This window comes from Phalacrocorax aristotelis, chromosome 5, assembly GCF_949628215.1.
Source record: "Phalacrocorax aristotelis chromosome 5, bGulAri2.1, whole genome shotgun sequence".
NCBI classification, from domain to species: domain Eukaryota; kingdom Metazoa; phylum Chordata; class Aves; order Suliformes; family Phalacrocoracidae; genus Phalacrocorax; species Phalacrocorax aristotelis.
In genome coordinates, this window is record NC_134280.1 from 464241 (window position 1) to 486194 (window position 21954).

General features: G+C 39.5%; 1 protein-coding gene across 10 annotated transcripts in view; it reads right to left on the reverse strand.

The window, feature by feature from the left end:
- Nucleotides 1–580: 580 nt before the first annotated feature.
- The window catches only part of PKP4 (plakophilin 4), a 95932-nt gene continuing 74558 nt past the window's right edge, over nucleotides 581–21954 (reverse strand). For all 10 annotated transcript variants that reach the window (XM_075092677.1, XM_075092686.1, XM_075092682.1 and 7 more), the window contains 11 exons: nucleotides 14342–14525; nucleotides 12832–12949; nucleotides 12152–12343; nucleotides 11833–12006; nucleotides 10813–10963; nucleotides 8496–8691; nucleotides 6425–6509; nucleotides 6205–6322; nucleotides 2881–3012; nucleotides 2132–2205; nucleotides 581–1551 (listed from right to left, as the gene is read on the reverse strand). In XM_075092677.1, the coding sequence (XP_074948778.1) occupies nucleotides 1303–1551; nucleotides 2132–2205; nucleotides 2881–3012; nucleotides 6205–6322; nucleotides 6425–6509; nucleotides 8496–8691; nucleotides 10813–10963; nucleotides 11833–12006; nucleotides 12152–12343; nucleotides 12832–12949; nucleotides 14342–14525 (1673 nt within the window). In that variant the 3' untranslated portion in view covers nucleotides 581–1302. The remainder of the gene's footprint in view (nucleotides 1552–2131; nucleotides 2206–2880; nucleotides 3013–6204; nucleotides 6323–6424; nucleotides 6510–8495; nucleotides 8692–10812; nucleotides 10964–11832; nucleotides 12007–12151; nucleotides 12344–12831; nucleotides 12950–14341; nucleotides 14526–21954) is intronic.

Here is a 21954-nt window from a genome sequence, read left to right on the forward strand (position 1 = left end):
GCTAAACTTGGAGCAGGTCTGCTTACCTTTTATCGTTTCACTGATGCAGTCAGGATATGTGGAAACACTGAAAACCAGAGAAAAGTGCAATGATGAGTAACGATAATTATGATTGCAGACAGTATAAAGTTAACAGGCTCTACGGCACGAGGAAAGGATGTGATTTAGCTACTTAAAATAACCAAAGATTTTTATTGTAAATAAATCCAAGCAAAACGTAGTCAAAATGGAGACTGTAATGTCTATGCAAGTGAGATCATTTTAATTTTCTTGGGGAGAGCATGGGGAGGAGCAGAGGAGCGATGGGAAGAAAACAGGATAGAGTTCCAATATCTTGGATTGCCCATATCAAAAGTAAAAATACTAGCCTAAGGAATAATGGGAGGAAAGTCCATAATTTCACCCATTGGTCTGCTGGCCTGACAAATTCAGAATATATGGCACTGAAGAAAGCTGGAAAATGGCCCAAATGTTTTGACATATCTAACCAGCTTAAAAACATACAATTTGACTTACATTCATGGTATTTGTTTCCAAATATCACACACAGAAAATAAAAAATAAATGAGCAGGGAACAGCTTTCCATGGATGAGACTTCCATATTTATTGTTATTCCATGTGCATAGAAAATGGCAGTGAAGTTTCTTATGAAATAGGCAGGGAATGGGAGAGGTGTGAATATACTGGACTGGACTTTGTGCTTCAAAATTACATTATTCATTTTTAATTTTTTTTCTTTTAAAATTTATAACATTTTCTTGGCTTTTTTTTGTGCATGATGTTTCAAATTCCTTTTAAAATGACACACCGCATTACAAATGGATGGCACTTCAAACCAATGTGGCATTTCCATATTTACACCAACGAAAGAAATTTACAAGACGTAATAGCATACAATCTTGACATTTAGTAATAGCAATAAAACAAGGGCATCCATTTTATTTTTTCTGTACAAACTATCAGAACAAGACTTTTATTCACATAAAAAATCAGCTTTAATTTGCTCTGACCTACACGCTTCCCAAATTCATTTTACTCAATTCTCAGACCTTTCATCACATCGCCCACACCCTCACCAGACTACAGGAGCTACAAATAATTATACCTAACATCTAAACAGAGCAGAAACCCATCCCCTCCAGTTTTTCTTCCTGACAATTTCTCACTCACAAAAAAAAAAAAATCTTCCTTGTTCCTTCTTTTATTTCACTTTCACACATCATAACCAAAGCAACAAATGAGGCCATTCCATTTCTTCTCAAGCAAGATGAGAAATATACTCTTGTTTTCTCTCTTTGATGCTACACCCAGGAGTCGGGTGAACCTGGGTACTGTTCTGCTCTATAAGAAGATCGTCTGGTGGAATAAAAGTCTACGTAATTTGTGGTTGATTTCAGTCCATATTGTGTTGTGTAATCTGAAGTAGCAGGAAAGTGAACTCGATCATCAAAATACGGGTCTTCGTAGCTATGTGGGGACTGCAAGTATAATCTGTATGCGTCATAGTTTTTTCTGTTGGTATCTTCTTGACTGTAGTACAATTGCTGATGCTGTTGACAAAATGATAGAAAAATAAGCTTTCGAAATATAATTAGCAGAGAAAATACTTGTTTCTCAACCTTACACACATTATACAGAACCTTCCCCTAAAAAGTTAAGTGCATCTGTACCAATGATGAGAGTAACACAGGTCCAAACCTCCATGAAATGTATTTTTAAATGAAACTAAATGGAGGGAAAACCTCTAAGCCTGCCTGAGACTCTCCTCCTGCTTTCACTCGGAAGCCTGTAACTGTCCAAAAGTAGTACTTTTGGAGTATAAATAGAAAGTACAGAACCTGACCATACCTACCAAAAAAAAAAAAAGTCAAATCAGAAAAGTGGTCTTGGATCCCACTGTAAGAACGTGCTAAAATATGTGACTATAAAAAGAACACACAAAGGTAATAGAAGTACATAAGCAATTGCCACTTTAAGTACACTAAAGTGACATTAACTACGCTCTAGACATGCTCCATAAAAAAAGCACTCTGATATCACAAAGTATACTCAAAACTCCCTTGAGTTCTATTAAACACTGTGTGCTGAGTCTTGTTATCAGTGTCATTTCAAACAGAATTTTGGAGTCACCTGGAGTCGTCTGTTTTGTTCTCTTGCTGGTGAGGAATAGGAACTGATGTAAATTGGTGAAGGCTTGCTGGAACCTGTGAGAAAAGTTTATGGCATAAACTTCAGTCTTTATTCTTTAGTCTCTAAGTCTACTTGCTTCTGTTTTACCTAGAAGAAATTATGTGGCACCCAAACAATTAAGTCTGCAGATTTTAGTACCTGCTAACAATATAATAGCACAATACAGGCAAATTTTGTCCCTCAGCAGTAGTGAAATTGAAACCAAGAGACTTTTGCGAGTTGTTTTTAGTTTTACAGACTAATAACCTTTAAAACAAGAAATTTCCTTCTCTCTATTCACTGTCATCTCTATTGCTTTGTGTCTTGTGTCAAATAGTAGGAAGGAAAAGGGACATCAGGGAAAAGATTAGATCTTGGTATAATTTAATAATGTAATAATATTATTATATCATACAACACAATAATAATGTGCACAATAAAACAATTTTTCGTAATAGGATTTTAAATAAAAATTCCAAACACCTCTCACCTCCCAATACATAAACAGATCTTCTCTTATGCTGATAATGTGTGCAGTTTTAAAGAAAATAGCAGACATTAAAAACCTGCTCTTTTCCACATGCAGTGAATATAATGAATAAAAATGGAAAATGATGCTAAGTAGGAACAAGCCTGCTAACGCAACTGTCCGTCTTAGGATTTTACAAACTACTCATTCCAGTTAAAAGTTCACCAAACCGGTATCTTACTGCTATATATGTCTTTATGTGCAATGACGTCGCCTTGGTTATTATAATACTGCATAGAAGGTTGCGTTCTGTCGTATTCAGAGCGGGGTTCTCTAATTCCTAATAAAGCCGGTGACGACGACGTGCTGCCAACTGATGAGGAAAGAAAGATTATCAGTATTTACAACAAAGGCTGCCCCGTAGCTAACCTTCTCTTTATTGGTTATTATAACCTCACCTCTCCCTTCCTCAAGGATTAACAAACGAGAGATGTGGGTGATGGACAAAACTATGACATGGTTTTTTTCCTGGATGAAGAACCCCAATGACAAAAGCTATCAACAATGTACCATGAGATTAAAATTTTGTACTTTTATGGTGAGTCACTGCTCTATAATGCGTACAACTGAAATAAGAGACCTTACCCATTTCAGTTTGCATATGACATCATTTGTTTGCATTTAGAAGATAATAGTCCTGCTAATGTTTTTGATTTTATGCAAATTATACAGAAACTTCAAGCCCATCCGATCACTTGGGACAGGACAGAAGAATTTACAGCCTTGCCTGGCTGAAGCGATCCATGTGCACACTTAGATTACTGCTCTCTGACTAGTGTGCAACAGTGCGTTTTGGACATTCCATGCTCCAGCTGGCTGACAACCGTTGTAAGATCATACCAGAGGACTACTTACTTTATATTCTTACAGTGAACAGCTGAATCTCTACTGTAGTTGTTAAGAAGTTTGTTCTGCTACATCTTCTCTGTTTTACAGATCACTCACGCTTTGTTGGCTTAGAAAGACTCCAGTAACGCAGGAGAAAAATACTTAAAGTAATTTCTAGAAGTTTCGCTTCAAAATATTGATCAATGATATCTTCTTCCATTAGCTGTGTCTATTACATCATCTCTCACAATTTTGTGTTATTATGGATAATTACAGATATTATCCTAGCACATTCATGGCTAAAGAAGCTATATTTGGGGGTGTCACTGAAATTCTGACACGGGTCAATATAATGTGTGTGTGTTGTGGTTTAACCCCAGCTGGCAACTAAGGACGACGCAGCTGCTCGCTCACTCGCCCCGAGCAGGATGGGGGAGAGAATTGGAAGGGTAAAACTGAGAAAACTTGTGGGTTGAGATAAAAACAGTGTAATAATTGAAATAAAATTTAAAAAAAATAAATACACAGCAAGTGATGCACGATGCAGCTGCTCAGCACCTGCCAACTGATGCCCAGCCAGTCCCTGGGCAGCGGCCCCCCAGCCCGCCCCCCCCCAGACTATATGCTGAGCATGGCACCCTATGGCGTGGGGCATCCCTATGGTCAGTGGGGGTCAGCAGCCCCAGCCGTGCCCCCTCCCAGCTCCTTGTGCCCCCCAGCCTGCTCAGATGGCAGAGCATGAGAAGCTGAACAGTCCTTGACTAAGCACTGCTCAGCAACAACTAAAACTTGAGCGTGTTATCACATTATTGTCATACTAAATCCAAAACGCAGCACTGGACCAGCTGCTAGGAAGAAAATTAACTCTATCCCAGGCGGAACCAGGACAGTGTGTTCATAATTGAGTGACTGAAGCAAGAACAGCTGTTACAGGCGAAGTGTAAATGTTCTACCATGCATCTGCTATGTGTGCTGTGTCAGCGAGGCTGCTACCGCGGTACCCTCTGTGGACATGTTTTTGCCACAAACTTCCGCCTTACTAGTTTAAGCTTGTTCATGCTTTGGAACAGAAAAGCAGACACTTCCTATTAGGAGTTTTTACTAGGTGTTCTTTGGAGTACAACAGCCTCTGAATGTTATGTTAGAGCTGCCCATCCTACTTCCTACTCGTAGTTCAAAGGACTGGAGTGACACGGTCATTCTGCAAGTGTGTCTTGGGAGAGAAAGTGCCGAGATAAGAATTTGACAGTAGGTACTGGAATATGCTTTTATACTTTGGTGGGATCTGGTCAGTTCCCTAAGCCTAAGCTGTGCTTGCTTTCTTGTCATTGTTAACTCTGAGAAGATATTTTTGGCTCTGGCAGTAGACACATAGCTTAAACAGTCTGTGAATTCAAGGTGGTGTTTTGATTCCAGCATGTGCAACTTGGCAGCTAGGTGTAAAAGTCAAAACTGCCTTCAGTATCATGTGGTTTGAGAGTGACAGAGGTACTTGGTCAGGACATTAATGTGGAATCCTGAAAGGCTGGGAAAAAATCGAACATGGAACACAGTAAAATAGGAATAACAAAATCCTGTAGAACTGGTAACTGCAGTCTGCTGCTGTATGGTGCTAGACAAAGGAGTCGGCCCTGCACGTTGTACTGTGGTGGCTGAGAGAAACTCTGGGCATGAAAGATACGCTTTCTTTCCCTTCTTAAGACGCTATAGGTGTACGTCTCATAGGAAGATAAAACCCTGGTTGAGTCCTTGCTTTTCATGTCAACCATGTAATGAAGGAATGTGAGAGGGCTGTTACTTCTATGTGAAGAAGTAATTAAACAAGAGTATTGTAGGAACTGGTCGCTTATTTTAGCAGTCATGGTAGATAGATATTTCTTGGTATTAACAGAGATCTATTAATGTAAAAATAGAAGAGAAAATCGGATAAAATGGAATGCCAAATGGAGACAATATACAAGGCTTCAGGTAGGTTTTGTATCAGTCCCCTCATGAAGATCTACATCCTAGCACTGAAGATGTTAAAGGAACAAAGGCAAGAAGTAAATGAGAAGGAGTTAGAAAAGTACGATTTTTGTATCCCATAATTGGGAATGAAAATAGATTCCTCGTTACTGGTCTGTTGATTTTTGTGCTATCAGGTACCCATATTCTGTGAGGCTGCACCTACAATGCCAAGTCATACAGCCCAGAGGGAGTGGCTTTGCAGAGGGACACAGGTGGTAAGGAAGTCCAGGTGTGCACTCTGAGGATTTTACTTAGCACCAGTCTAACCTGGTCCCATGACCTGAATGCCCGTTAGCAGCTGGAGCATATTCGTAGTCTGGAAGCACACCATTTGGTTTAGTTTCATCCAAAAGGAATACAGTTCACACACTCTGAGACTGCAGTTTGATTTGCCTTAAGCAGTAAGTGCGGAGGTTTGCTTCAAAGCGCTCCTTATCCAGACTAAAACACTAATGCAGAGACACCCACAAATCCTGTGGAATTTGAAGCCTGCTAAAAGAAACAGCTACAGTAACATTCAGGGTATGTGAAGCGCTTACGTTTAAATACAGAGGAAAGACAGCATGACCTCTGCGTTTTAGATATAATTAGTAGTAAACTGAGAGGCTATTTGAGTTTAAAAAAAAATCAGATACCCCTTCAGTAAACCTCTTTACATTTCGTGACTGACCTGACTGTATGACAGGTGACATCTGTTGATTTGTTGTTGATAAAGAAGGATGTGATTTGAATCTCTCTCGCTCCAGTGTTGATACTGGTGTAATAAAATGACTTTGAGTCCATCCATCCTGTGGAGTGGCAAAAAAAAAAAAAAAAAAAAAAATCACTTTTCATTAAATTAGGATGTTTTGTAGAACTATTTTCCAATGTGGGCTAATTTTGTAATTTACCTTTTTATAAATGCTACGGAGATCTCGATATTGCCATAATGTATTCAGTACCTGGGCAGCTGCCTTGACAACTTTCAGTGATGATCTAAGGAAATACAGAACATTGCATTATTAGAAGACCACTTAATTCCACTTAAAAAGAACAATGTTCCTGAGCTACACCATGGCCTAGACCTTGATGCTGCGAAGCAAGTCAGGTCACCTCAGCAGGCCTCAGTAATGCATGCCTGCATTACCACAGTGTGAACGAGGCTGAGCCAGCAGCCTCACCAAAAGGCTGGTGCAGAACCTGATTACGCATGACAATCATCTCCTTCTCCAGCCTAGAAATTTTCTCTTCGGGTCACCCACAAGAGCAATACAGATAGAAGAGTTGAAATAGCTACTGCCGTTGCCTGCAAGAATTAAAAATCATGAAAAGAAATACCCTATTTTGTGCGTTTTCATAAAAACTGAGACTACATACTTTAAATCATTGTACAAAATTCCTAACTGTAGAAAAAGAATAAACAAATAAAAGAGAGATGGTACGAAAAGTCTTGAGACATCCTCATAGTGAGCCTTTGTACTCAGTTCTGTCTGGCACTGCTGAAAACTTTTATTGGTTGGGAAAACACTTTTCCACTCTCAAGAGCAAGGGTAGGAAAATTGTAAATAATAAAATAAATCATAATCACATCATCATTTAATCATAAAATCGTGCACCTTTAAAAAGAGAAATGGTAGTAAACTGGCAGCGGTACTGAAGTAGTGATTTGACATTAAATGCTGCAGCATGACATCTGTGTTAACCGTATGCCTTTTTCTGTCACTGCGAAGATTCATCCAAATGCAGTTTTTGAAAGAAAAGACTGAAAAAAATTGCAGTTGATAGTGTTAATCAATGAGTACACACTCTTAAGATGTTCACAAGACTTCAAATTTGTTTAGTGTACTCTGTTGCCTCATAAGTGTAAGTGCAGATGCAGCTTTACATGTTGTCTCCACCAACCAACAAAGTCACTGCATTCACACCTGCAGCTGAAATGAGTCTGTGCCCCTTGTACATACAAAGTGTTGTAAATTGTGGATACTCAAAATACAGCCACTTCCTTCTGAGACAAAGACTTTGTTAAAAACGTGGCATGTTTAATTCACTCTGACCAGCTCCTCTGAGAAAAAAAGCTCCACTTTACCATCTGATCAAACACTGGGAACAGTACACAGGGCTGATAGACAATCAGCTTTCTGTTACCCACAGAAAGGAGCTCTGCAATATTCTGGTTTACACAAGAGTCCTGCTAATATAGTTTGCATCAGTCATATTGCTAAGGGGCACAGAGCAGCGATGCTGGTCAAAGCCAGATGGGGTCCACAAGGCTGACTTAGTGCTGACCCTGCACGGCCCAGGAGCCATTACGTGTTCCTGTTCCTTAGTGCTCAGTTGTCCAGTTCTGAGAGGTTTTATTACTACTGAATAAACACAATGCCCGATCAAGCCCAGCGCTGAGCTTAGCTAACAGAACCCCTAACAGAGGGGTTGGCACAGCCGTACCCGAGTAAGTCTGCAGAGAGCCAGGTCCTCTCAACTGACACTTGCTTTGCAGTCCTATTCAAGAAAATCCCACTGGCTAGGTAACTGCTCGGCAGGCCAAGTTTTCCTTACAACCTACCTAATGGCCACGCTAGATATCATTAACAGCTCTTGTAACACATCCTGACAAAGGTGCTAACATGTTCTGACTCTGAAAAGCTCTCAATATTCTATTAATCTTGTAGATATTTAAGAGGGAACAATTTTTTTCATTAGTACCATTTAACCTGAGCAGCCCCCACTGATGTGGGTACTGCGTGCGGCTGTAAAAGCCTCCAGAAGCTTTGGACAGCGAATACACTGCAAGAAAATGGCGGTACCAGCTGCCTCCGCCTTCCCAGTGTGATTCAGACTTGGTTAGCTGCTCCGATCAGGACTGCAAAAGCAGATACCTTTTTTATTTTTTTACTTTAAAAAAAAAAAAACACTTCCCACATTCTTAAGCACTTCAAATGGAATAGAGAAACAGTTTAGGTATGAGCTTTGTTGCCTACTTGCCTGTCACCTCTTCCTTTTGTTATGTTCACCAGCTTTTCTATTCCTCCAGTATCAGCAAGGGCTTTGGCATTTTCCATGTTCTTACTAGTGACCTCATGCAAAGCACAGCAGATTGCTGCTACAGTCTCATCAGACAATATGCTTGGACCATTGCCTCCTGGAAGTCGATTAACCAGATCTCGCATAGCATATTTACCTATAAAAACCCACGAACAGAAGCAAGTTAAAAAAAATACATTTTGGTACTTAAGATTTGAAATTCTAGACTCATGACAAAACTGCATCTGAAAGCAATAAAAATAAACACAGGATCAAAACCATGGAAACCTTCCAAGAATTCACATTTTACACAGAGTCAAGAAAGACTAGAGATATTTTTTTTTCCTTTTAGCTTAAAAATGTGACAAGTTGCATGTTTGCATTAAAACAGGAACATTTGTAAAACAGGAACTATTCAGAGAAAGCAGAATCATTCAAGGAAAAACATTACATTATTATGATTAAAGGATTGGTGCACATTCCTAGGCTTCATTTATGGGAGAGTTAAAAAACGTCCTTATAGTAACTTGTAATTTTTTTTTTCTTTCTTTCAGACATTCTGTTCACGATATTTGTTATCCATAAGAGGTCAGATGTCAGCTCTTTCCGATTTCGTTTGCTGACTGACGCACAGGAATAATCACCTCCAGTCAAAGGAAATTAACTAAAGCTAAGGGAATTTTTTTCCTGTTTATGCTGTGCTGTTAATGGAATGATTAATTGATTTTATTGAAGACATGCATTTGTACATAACAGTGAATAATGAATAAGCTTTACACAAAGCCATTAGCTATCTATTTGGATAACATGCCTGAGGGAAACAAATATCCAAAAAGGAATTCTGCACACAAAAGAAACAACTTATCAAACACACTGGAAAACTATCACCGACAAATGCTGTAGACAGTGGTACCCTGTCAATGCCAATCTTTTACCGAGATCAACACACGCTTGCATATACCAGTTAATATTGTTAGCTGTTGGAGACACCAGTCTATTACTTACTTCAGAGTTTAGACTGTGTAAACCCATCATTATTCCTGCTCCTACCAACAGCAGTAAAGTTGCATAAAACAGATGACTGGCACGGGGTAATTTATGACTCACTTTACATCTCAAAATACTCTGTACAAAGATTAGTTTCAGAGTGTATCTGGAAAGCCAATAGTTCTATCACAGTTAAGGCTTTGGCAGGGAGAGGGAACAGGTAGAGGTGCATTCCTGAACTGAAAAGTTCTGCCAGAAAGGGAAAAAAGAATCCTGAAAAGAGAATATCGCCTGCGTATGGCATATATATGACTGGTGTTATAGAACAGAATTTTCTTTTCACTAATTTCTTACATCTGTAATACCTACATTGCAAGAAAACACATTCTGAACATCCAAGATGGAGAAGCTTCAAAAATATATAATAAAATTCTGTTCACCTGCATTTATCTTTAGAGAATAATAATACTCTTAACAGTATGAAGAGGTGTTATGTACTTATCCCACTAGGCTACAAAACAAAAAATGCTTCTGTAACAAAAACGAAACTTTCTGAGATCATGATGTACGTTAGCAGGGTTCATTTAGGGCATACTGATCTGAAGCTGAGGGTGAGGCATGTTCAACACTTGCCATAATAGACTGAGATTCCTGATTAAGGCAGGAAAAATGTTGTCTGAGGTTTTTTTAAATGCTAGATGAGAAGGGCACAGGGAATGCTTAAAGTATTAAATATTAAAATTGACAAAAGCGAAACATTAAGTTTTTCTAGGAAGCACCCTTGTTGATTACTTCAGCAAAGACATACACACTGCTCTGTATCTGGGCTTTTGTGGAAATATTTTACTAGGAGAGGATTTCTTCCCTCTCTCCCTATCCAATACTATTAAACATTTACTGATGTACAAGCAGCAGAGCTGTCCTATCCTCTTAGAATACACAGGGGACCTTGAAACCCTCCGAGAAGGTTACCGTTTAGCTCCAAGGAAGCAGAGTTGTGTTTTCCGTCATATTCTTGTACTGACGGTTTCCTGCCTGGTTTAGTTTAGCTGAAGTGACTTCCATCCATTGTAAAGAGATTGCCATGCAAGATCACTAAAGGCAAACTAAAATGTCAATATTACTCTGAAAAGCTACCGCTGTCACAAAGATTAATTTCTGTGACACAACTGACACGATATAGTGAAATCAAGTATGCTATTTCTATTGGTGGGATCTCATCCTAGTGTGTTTTCAGTACTAGGTCTAACATGTTGGTAGCGTGCTTTCTGCAGTCCGGTTCTGTACTTACCAATAAGCTCCTTATTACGAACATCTAGTGCCATATTCCTCAAGGCAGTTGCCACAGATGAAACAACTCTATCGTTATCCATTCTCAGCAGCTCCACAAGGATTGGTAGTCCTTTTTCTTTTCTTACGGCAGCTCGAATGTATGCTGCGAACTATAGTAAAACTCCAGTTACTCACAAATCTACTACCACATTCGGATTGAAATAATCTTACTAGATTGCAATTCTTAAGTACATTAGGGGACAGTTTCCAGAGAAAAGATGACATGTTAAACACGTATCTTTCTGTTATTATGAAGGGTTGGCTCTTTGTTGCTTTTGACTCATTCCTCTAACAAAGCGATGTTTAAAAAAGGTGGTCTAACAGACAAAATATCATAATAGGTGACAAATTATTGAAAAGGGAACAGGCTTGGGTTGCTTTTTTTTTTAAAGACTGATTTTATAATGGTCATAAAATGAAAAAGTCTCAGCTGTTTTTCTACAAGCAAAAGAGGCAATTAACATTTCTTTTTAATCTCTCTGTAACAAATAGATAACATTAATCAAGTGTTCTCATGTGGTGCTTTTGTAACATATAGTATGCAAGGGCCACAAGCAAGGACATAAGGAAATCAATAACACAAATAATAAAGCAAACACAAATAATTTATTTATGCTGGTCTTATTTTGAAAGTACCTTCCCACCAGAACTCACAGCTAGAAGATGCCAGAAGGTTATTTTGACCTAATATGCACTGGAAGAAAGAATCTTCTGTTTATTTAAGGGAAATGGTACCAATTTCAAGGCCAGTTTCTGTATCGCTCTTCCTGTCTACCATCTTTGTCATTGCTTTTCACTGTGGAAATAACATTACTGCAGCACATAAGGACTAATGATACACACTAGCGCGAAGGGCTCAGATGCGTACAAGAAAAGGCGTTCTTTCCAAAACACATTCCAATATGTTGTTAAAAAAAACAACAACCAAAAACAAACAGCTAAAATACAACAATAGGAGGAAGAGCAGCAGTTCACATACCTTCCAGTTGCCTGCAGAAAGATTCTGGAGAGATCCTGCAGAACCTTCTAGAGTAGCTGGGTTGGAGCTTTCTGCTAGAAGCGTTAGGTATGGCTTTACCACGGATGGGTGCCACAGCATTTCCACCCCTTTAGGAGACTTGGAAAATCCTGGTATAGGGCCAACTCCATCCCACTAAGACATGAACATGTATTTGTAACGACATGAAACCGCTATATTTTCATTCAACATATGGCAGTTTTTCTTCAAGCTACATACTCCCCCCCATCATTAGCTAAACTGCAGTTGATAGATCTGTAATACAAGGAAAACAGCAAACCTGATCCTCCTGTGAAGTTTTTTTTTTCTTCTTCTTTTTTTTGCCCCAGCAACTTGGCTCTGAATCTTTGCTAGGCGATTCTTTTCCTAACAAGTCATCCAGTTCATTGATTCCTAGCAGACGTGCCTGAGGTACCTCCAGTTCCAAACGGTAAGAAAGGTTTCTCAAGGTACACACGCAGTTTTCCACTGTCTGAAGCCCAACCAGAGACATGTCATGTAATTAGTTACTTTCTTACAGAGCAATAAAGGAAACCAAACAAATTAAGTGGCATTTGGAGCACAAGGACTAAATTCTAATTCTGGGACTTGGGCGTTGCTTTATCTGCTTCTCTGGGAAAACTGCAGTCTCTCTCCTGATATCCTCAACTACGAAAATATTTGTAATGGTAATCTCTACTATAGCGGCTTACTTTTTAGTATTCTGAAAATGAGCACAAGAGCTTATTACTATTTTATTAAAGAATGACTACTTCAACACTGATGAAAATGAAAAGCACAGAACAGGTTATACTGTATTATGCAACAGGATTTGATTGTGCATCGGTAAACTGGGGTTGCGAGGGAAGACCAGCTGAGCTAAGCACATCACAGTGCTAAATTATACTGTATGAACCCCAAAAGATCCTATCAGACATACAGTTCAGCACTACAAATCACTTAGATGAAACGTGCACAGACCTTGCTGTCATAATCTGATGTGTTCACACACGTGTGGATCACATATAGCAGTGAATCAACCAGCCCTTCACAAGACCTCATCTGCTTCCGGGCTTCTTCACCTGCGGAGCTGAGATTCCTAAAGGGTTGGAGTGATAAAGGAGCATGGTGTATTCACAGACAGGCATACTACAGTCATTTTATTACATTGTTTGCAGAAGATTTTTATACAGCTGATTGATAACTGAGAAGTTAAAAGCAAACGCACCATTTTGTGCAGCAACCCACCCCCAATTCTTACAAAATGTAAATATGATTCAAAACTACAATTTCTAGATAGCATTGACTCATTGACAAAAGCGGCCGTAATTACAGCCCCCTTGTCACAGACCTTTCTGTTCCAAGCCCACTCTGTTGCACAAGCCCAAGGCTATGGTCTGTATGGGCTCTAGAATAGATTGCTGAGCTCATCTGTGTTAGAAATACCCTTTGTTGCTTCTTTTTGAAACTGGATCCATCCCATGATCTGCTCTGTGGTGCAGCCAAGTTTGTAACAGTGCTGCACAGACGGAAGTATAAGTGTATAAGTTAGGGTGTAGGGAAAGGAAAAGGCTGCACTGTGCTTTAGAGTAAGCAGCAAAGGATGCGGGCAAAGCTTACACTGGCACTGGATGCACATTGAAAATGGTACTGCTGCTACAAAGATGCCACCGTCCCTGTCCAGAGGTGCTTTTTCTCTAGACATCATGTTTGCACTACTGTGCTAGCCAACCCCATGTTCAAAAGCAGTGTAAAACTCATCATCTGGAAAAACAACCCAATCAACAACAACAAAGTTGTTTATGAAAACGTTCTGCAGTTTAGAAGGGCTACCAGCAAATAAAAAGCAATTCCAGTCCTGTTTAGACATCAGAGTAAGGCCACTGTGTTTAATGAAACACAATTTGAAATCTAATAGATTAAAAGTATGAAGAAGCCTACAAACGGAACAGAAATAGCTCATATATTACCCCTGGCCCTTGAACTCTCCTTTATTTTTGCTTATTATTTTGAATACTTTTTTTTCTTCTCACTGCTGTTTGAGAAATCCACAAAGGCAATACTCAAACAGTTCTTTACTGATATGTATGCATATGCAAACATAATTATTTAAATGTATACAACACAAAAAAATCACCAAATGCACAATTTTTTTTCCTAAATAATATTCATCAGGCCTACACACAATACATAAATTGCAGTAATTAATAGGGGAACAGTGTGATGATGGTAAATTATAAAACAAGCAAACAAAAACCAACCAGAATTTAACCACTAGCTGTAATAGTTAGCATCTCCTAGTGACTAACTTTATGCTTTCAATATTTTTCTAATATGGAAAAAACCCCTAAATGCAAAAGCCGCCTACATGATAGAACTATACGTTATTTATAGAACAACAAATCTTTGTTGTAAAAATTACATTATAAAACGGACCTGTTGGATAACATGATTACTCTGTAAAAGGGAGTCTTCTAGAACAGAAGATTACCTTAGGCATCCTGTAGTATTGCGTAGAACTAGGGAAGTCTGAAATTTAATTTTATGATCATCATCAAAGGAAGAACTGTTCCATCCAGAGTGTGGCACTATCACAGTGTTTGTTAGTGTTGACAGAGCATCTCTAATGATTGTCATCTTTACTGCGTCGCATGAAGACAAGTTCCAGAGAACCCCTTAAGAAAAGATTTCCATTGCAGTAAAGTCGGAAAAGACTCGGCAAACAAATATAAAGCAACATTAACAACTTAAAAGACGTCACTTTGAACAGGAGAAAGACAATTTACCTATGCAAAACCAAAAGAAGTATAATTAGTCTGCAGTGTAACTTTAATATGATTCCGACATCATTGGTCAATAGTGGTCAAAGCGGCCATTAAAAGATGCACTTTACAGACTGAAGGAAATATTTCTAAATTCAGGTTACAGTGGTTCAGCAGCCTGCACTCTAGCTGTCTGGCTGCGGCATAAGCTCTTGGATGAAAGAGTGGGAGTGCGAGATGATAATCAGAATAACCCTAACAGATCGGCAGATAGGTCTCCCACAATACTGAGAAGGAAAATATGCGTGTCAGTGAGTAAATACTCTTCTCTTTTCCAAAGGAAAAATCCTCAGCAGAAACACATGCAGACTGACATGAGATGTTGCCTCCTTCCTTTCTTTCCTGAGGTACAGCTCCTTCTGCTACCTGAGAGGAGGGGGGAAGTCCCCACTGCACCACAGGAGCCTAGAGGAATACTCCCTACGAGCACACAAACTCCCTTCATTTGCAAAACACCTTTCCATCTTCCTGAAACATGTGCCTCGGAGCTCACTTATCTCCCTCATGCTACTATCTTTCTTAGGTATCTAAAGATCGATCCTATTCTGACTACCTGTACTAGGAAGAAAAATCTGTCTTTTTTCATAGTATGCCAGGCAACAGGCCAAACCAGTGCAAGCTGGTATAAACACACCACAGCAGACACTTCTGTTCCCAGAGGTTACTAACGGATTTGCCAGATTAATCCAGCACAAAACTTCATAGAAAACAAAAAATGGAAGTCGTAGTCATTTACTGTTAACCAGAGTTTCACTGATGTCTGTCATCTATATGCACATTGGTAGGCGTGCAGGCGCAGCCACTGCAGCTGGAATGGAGTGGGGAACCAGTGACGCTGCTTCCCGAGCGTGCCTGGCAGGAATGGCACCCAACACTACTAGCTGGTTCCTCTCCCAGAGAATTCCCATGTAGAAGGAAAGGTGCAAATATTTAAATGAAAAGAAAAAATCTCTCTGAAGAAAGCAGCTGCTGGTAGCCTCCTTATAATACCTGTTCATACAGGCTATGCTTTGTACTTTGGACAACAGTACAGCCTGCAGTGGAAGGGCAGCTAAAACCAGGCAGCTATATCTCAGAAACAAAAATGCTCCTTAGAGATCCCATTGATGCTGCATGCCCTCTGTGAGTGTGCAACCTGATCCCTAGCGGTATTTTCATTTGTTGCCTCGTTAGTTCTAGCCAGGCAGCAGTCTGAGACAGGAAGGCATATTTATGAGAAGAGATAAGTCATTTTTCTGAACTCTTCATCCTAGTCAAATAAAGGCACGAACGTCTGACCTCTAAAGGGTGAGTCTTCAACAGCCCTGTAAGAAAGGGGTTTGGGAAAGGGAAGAAACAGATCATTATCCTGATTTAGATGAAACTTGGAGATTAAAGTTATAAACTACTTCTTGAAAAGGAACATGGAAGAGATTTGTCAATATTCTTAAGAGAGAGGTTGTTTACATTGGAAAACTCTACAACTTTGCAGGCAGAAGTTAACAGCTAAAGAAAGGTCACAGGAGTACAAGAGCAAAAATGAAGGAGAACCCAAAGCTATGGACATCATGGCTGAAGGATCATCAGCGCTTCGCAAACATGAGGTCTCGGGAAAAAAATTCTGGAAAAAATGACAAAGAAGGTAGATTGGCAGATGGGTGGGAGCCATTAAAGAGTTTTCAGTAAAGGTCCCAAGTGTGTGACATGATATGATCCTAGATCAGGCAGAACCTAGAAAGCCAGTACCCTGAAAGAAGGAATGCAAGATGAACAATGCGGGGGTGGGGATACAGTTTTGGGTGGGTTTTTTTATCCCCAATGATAAACATGGGAAGAATGGCCTGCACCGATATTACTGCCTTCTTGCATTGGGTGCCTGGGATATTAGATACTGAAGTGCAGAGCTGAACATACAAAAGCTAACGCAAAAACACTACAAAAACGTTCTTCCTGGAAACTATAGCAAGAAGGCTAGAGTATTTTTACATTCACCTATTAGCCTAATGAAACAGCTAGCCCTCTTTTATCCTCCGGCAGAACTCTAAGAGTTCCCTACCCTGCAGAGTCTTCTTACGTGACATGCAGATACAGAAGTATGAGATGTGACAAATTATCAGCAGAGCTGTATATGGAAGTAAAATGCTAAACATGGCATTTAATAATCTTTTTCATCATGAAACACAGCTTAAAGTTCATCTAAATTCTCAGCAGGTACTCATCTTACTCTAAATATTTTCCTCACCATACAGTATTTTACTAATTGTAAAGTATAGCTGTGTACACTCAGCAAAAAATATTAAACAGCATTCCTACGATAGCCCAGTAAAATTGCTACTATAAACCACACAGTTTTCAGTTTGACTAGATCTGGAACGTTTAGTTGCCTCAGAAATAAATTATGGGGGGACAAGACAGTAAATGTTAAAAGAGTTAACAAAACCAAAAATTTGTGACAGCAGAAGTTTTTACTATAGCCACGCAAAAATAGGAAAGAAAAATCTTTGCATGAAACATCCTCTTTTTCTCTTCAGTAAAACAATTAAGGGGGGCTCCGCATGGGGATATATATGTGAGGAGATTTATGACTGTCTTGATTTCTAGTTATGACACAGGCAGCCAAAGTACTTAACATGTCATACAGTGGTTCCTGGAGATTCTTAGCTCTGTGGCTTAGCTCACACACGAAGGTTGCTTGAGTATTTGGATGCAGATTATGGTTGCTAACTTGGCTGTGCTTGAATAACACCACTTTCTTCAGCAGCTCACCTACCTCAGAGACAGACTTCTTGGCCATTGGGCAAAGATTGTACAATGAACTCTCCTAAGAGCCAAAGCACCCTCACAAACCTTGCTAGTCATGTAAGAGTTTTCTGAATACAATTACACTACATACAAAACATCTCCTAGCTAACCTACAGTGGTCAATAGCAATGGATCATGCACACACTGGAGGGATCGTACAGGACCATGCAGCAGTTGGATATAAGAATTCAGTAGAACAGCAGCCTGGGGAGTCTCAGCTGATGCAGCTAAAGACACCATTGCAAGGACTCTTGCAATAGAGCCTCCTGTCACAATCTGGAAGTGACAAACCATTGCGTTCAAGTAATCTGCTCTCCGGGTGTTACTGTATGCCAAGACCCACAAAAGCTAGGGTTTGGGTTTTTTTTTTTAAAAACACACTGTCTGTGAGTATCCATGCAGTAAGCAAATGTTGTACCACACCTGTGCCGTTTGCTTCTTGTTCCTCTTAGCTGTCCCACTGACACTGCATGAACAGCAGCCTGCTGTGACTCTCACTCCTTCCTCTGCCTGCTACATCTTGCCATCAACCACCTCTTCACACCTGATCCAGGCTTCTGAAAACGGACTGGATATGCAACCAAGGACAAGTAAACCAAACCCACTGTCTGCTTCAACAGAAACTTTTGAAGATTTCAAAGAATACATGCCCAGATACTTCCTTTTTAATTATTCCTCACACCACCTGTTTATTATACACATCTTGGTGTTCAGGTATCCTCTTCCCAGAGTTTCCGATCCTCACCAAATGATGACAGAAATCTGATTTTTCCGCTTCCCAACTCCAGGCTCTTAAATCTAATTTTTTCCAGCCTTGCACAAGATGGTAAACCTCCAACTCATACTTGTTAGATTTGTTTCTCCTGCTCTCCTCTCCTTCTGTGCTCTCAATAGCTAATGTACAGGAGCAAGCCCGTATTCTCCAACACAAGAAGCACTTGCTTTTACCAGTAAGAGTTTACCTTCTTACAGAAATGAATGGGTTTCTGGCACCTCTGATGGAACTGCCCCATCGAGAGTCACGAGTCAGCAGGCAGGAATAGGTGCGTACGCACAGAACACCGCTGCAGCGTAACACAGCCCTTCTGGCCACACAACAGTTCCTCCGGAACCGTTACCTCACCTGTTCAATGTCCCCGGTATTTTTAGACTTCCTGTGTGACAGAACACCTGCTTAATTTTTTTGCTTACATCTGGACTTCTTACTTGTACCCACGGTCTGGTTACTTGTTAAATCACCTGCAATTTCACAGACATCTTCCCTCTGTGAAAATTATACCTTTCCTTCCAGTAGTTTGCTTTTTGCTGTTTACAAATGAATTTATTATTTTGTTATATCTCATTCACAATCTGATAATCCTGAGGAACTAAAGAGGGAAAATCTACAGCAATGGATATTTCACATGTTAAAGTGTTCAGAGATTCCTGATACTTTTAATACCCTCACAGACCCATTTTAGAGCCATTATTTATGACTTTTAACTCCAGCTGCTGTACAGCAAGACATCCAGTAACAAAAGTGAATTGCTTACAAACTGGGAAATAATAATTTTTAAAAAAAAAAAACAAAAGTACACTTCAAAGTTGTTGTGTAAGATTTTTTTCTAAAAGTTTTGAGTGATTCTCAAAATTGTTTATGGCTTCACCAAACTTTGTCTTGCATTACATTTACACACTCAAAATGAGCTGAAGTTTACTTATTCTTCAGTTTTACCAGTTTGATCATAGAAACATTAATGTTGGAGAAGAACTCCAAGATCAAGTCCGACTGTCAATCACATAAAGCAAGCTATTTCACATACATATCGATTTCATACCATAAATCTGTGACTGTATGCCCTCGCTAAAAATACTTCAGGTGTAATTAACAGTGAGAAATCAGAATGCTTCACTGGCCTATAGCTTTAAGTTTTTGAAACCATATTTTATGCCATTTGACATACCACGTGCCCAGGCATTGCTGGACAATGCAAGTTAGCGCCAGCAGCATTCGCTAGACCCAAAAGGGACCCTGCCTTGCCTTCAGAGGAACACTAACTCAGATCCTTGCTAAGAAACTGTAAGAGAACAGCCAGCAGCATCTCTTTTTCATTGTGGGCACAACAGCACAGACTGAAAAGACTAGCTAGAGGACCTCCCTAAGCTCGATCCCTCCAAGAAACCCGTTAGACTTTCACAAATACTAACTTGCCCAGGAGGATCAGCCTGGGAGTGTTTGAAGAGCAAACTGCTAGAGTTCCACTCAGCAAGTATGTCAGAACTTGCCCAGAAGCTGGACTCTCACGGAGGTAGCTTGATGAAATGATGAATGATTTATTACTCCTGTGTTCATTATGTGAAGGCAAAAGCTCTCACCACCACACTCCACTTCTGAACTGGGAGAAGTCTTCAGCTCTTTATTTCACAAAGTAGAACTGTGTATTACACAGCCTTTAGTCTTCATGTTAAAAAATGAGAATAGCATCTGATTATTTGTAGAGTGCTTATTTCAAGATAATTACAACCAAATTTAGTGCTTAATAGAAAGAAACGCTGATGCCAAAAGTAGTAATAATTTGGGAAGTTGCCATTCAAAGATAAGGAAAACGGTGGTAGGAGCTGATACAATGCTGTACTAAAGTAAGGTCTAAGAGACTTCGGGGACTGAAGTATAATTTTCTGTGTCATTTAAATAACAGCTCCTGTTTATTCCTCGTTGTGGAGGTACACTTGAAAATAAGTATTTAACTGTTACAGAATCATCTGCCAAGGTCCAAAGAGACAGTTTGAAACCATAGGCAGAGGATGAATTTTCAAAACTTATTTTTCAACAGCTTTTAGCTGCAGCTTCCATCATTCTGGGAGACTGGTGAACACTATGTTCACAAACAACTCTGCCTAGCAAGGGGAGTGCTAAGTCCAGGTACCTACCTAAGCAGATCTCTGTGGTCCCTAGTATCTCTGGGTTTGGGAGGAGAGGAACTTCTGCTTGCTACTCAGGGTACGCTTGAGTTTGTGTGTAATTCAACTGATTGCTTCAGCTGGCCTTGGGGTTCTTGCTTAGTCTGTGAGTGTACTATAAAATACAGCAGAAAAATCACAAACCACTCTTAGTGCCTGACATTGCCTAGAGGTGAGGAAAACCTGAGAAGACAAGGCTAAAGTTCAAAAGATACCAGCATTACCAAGTGTGGACAATTCATAATGGAGGAAGGAAATCGGCAGGGACAGCACCAGGGCGGAGGGGGGGCGGGAATTATCAGCAAGCTTTGCAGCAGAGTTTAAAACGTCATATAAAAATCTTCTGTAGTTCTAATAAAAATAGGGACATCTTTTTGGATCAGGGATTGCCTGCCCTATTTTTGGCTGAAATTCTGACCCTTACAGCTCTCAGAGACAACCATGCTAAAACAACATTTCTGTGAGCGTTGTCCAAAATAATTCTACTCAGGAAATTAAAGTAAGTAGCATGATAAAGCTGACAGCCTTACCTACATGAAAATTTGCAGTTGCTATCACTGACAAAACTGCTTTGGTATTAGCAATGGTTGGACATTTCTGTCATAAAATCTGTTTTAGACAGGACAGAGAATTTACCTTGATGTTTGCATCTAAAGTGACAAGGAACACACATCTTCAACAAACACAAATCCCCATCTCCAAAGTTTTAGCCAGTCACTTAAATTGATTCAATTATAAGAATAAAAATTAGGACAACACTTAAGGAATGTGTCTGCCTCCTCAAAAACAAAGAAACTTACCACGTCATGTTTAATATTACCTAGTATAGCAAAATACCTAGATTTCTGGCTCTTGAATCAAATATTCTAGCATAAATATTAAAAAATGATAAAAACATATCCCTGATTTAACTGTAGATAAAATGCTTTTAAATAGCTTTTAAATAAATGCTTTTAATATTTTAATTTTAAATAAAATGCTTTTAAATCACATATCAAGCTGTGCAAGCCACTTCGATGAGCCAGAATATGTTTTCCTCTAAAGAAGCTGAATGGGAGAGAAAAAAAATAGTTCAAGATCCTGTGGGAAGATGAAAGCAGAATGAAGATGCTCAACACATTGTTCAGAGATACAATTTAAGTTTAAAGATGTAGATCTACATCTTCTATAAGACGGGGTCCCAATAAAGTCACTGTAAGAATCCTAATAGCTTTAATAAAAGCGTCTGGATGGAAAGTGTATAGGTGCATGCGCTAGTCTTAAAACTGGCAAACTTTAGGGACTATACATTGGAGTACTGACAGAGCCAGGCGAGCCCTTTACGTTCGCTAACAGAAGTTACTCACCAAGGGTACTTCAGAGCTCCCTCTTGTGTTTCTCCTACCCTGAAACAATTTTTTAGAACTGATGCAGCATCACAAATCAGGGTGTCAGGTAAACATTTGTCACGCAGGCTGACATTTTTGGGGGTTGTTTTGGTGTGGTGTGCCCATCCGTGTCGCCCCCCCTCCAAGGATTCAAAAAGTATTTAGAGAACAATGGAGAAAAGGATTCTTCTCAA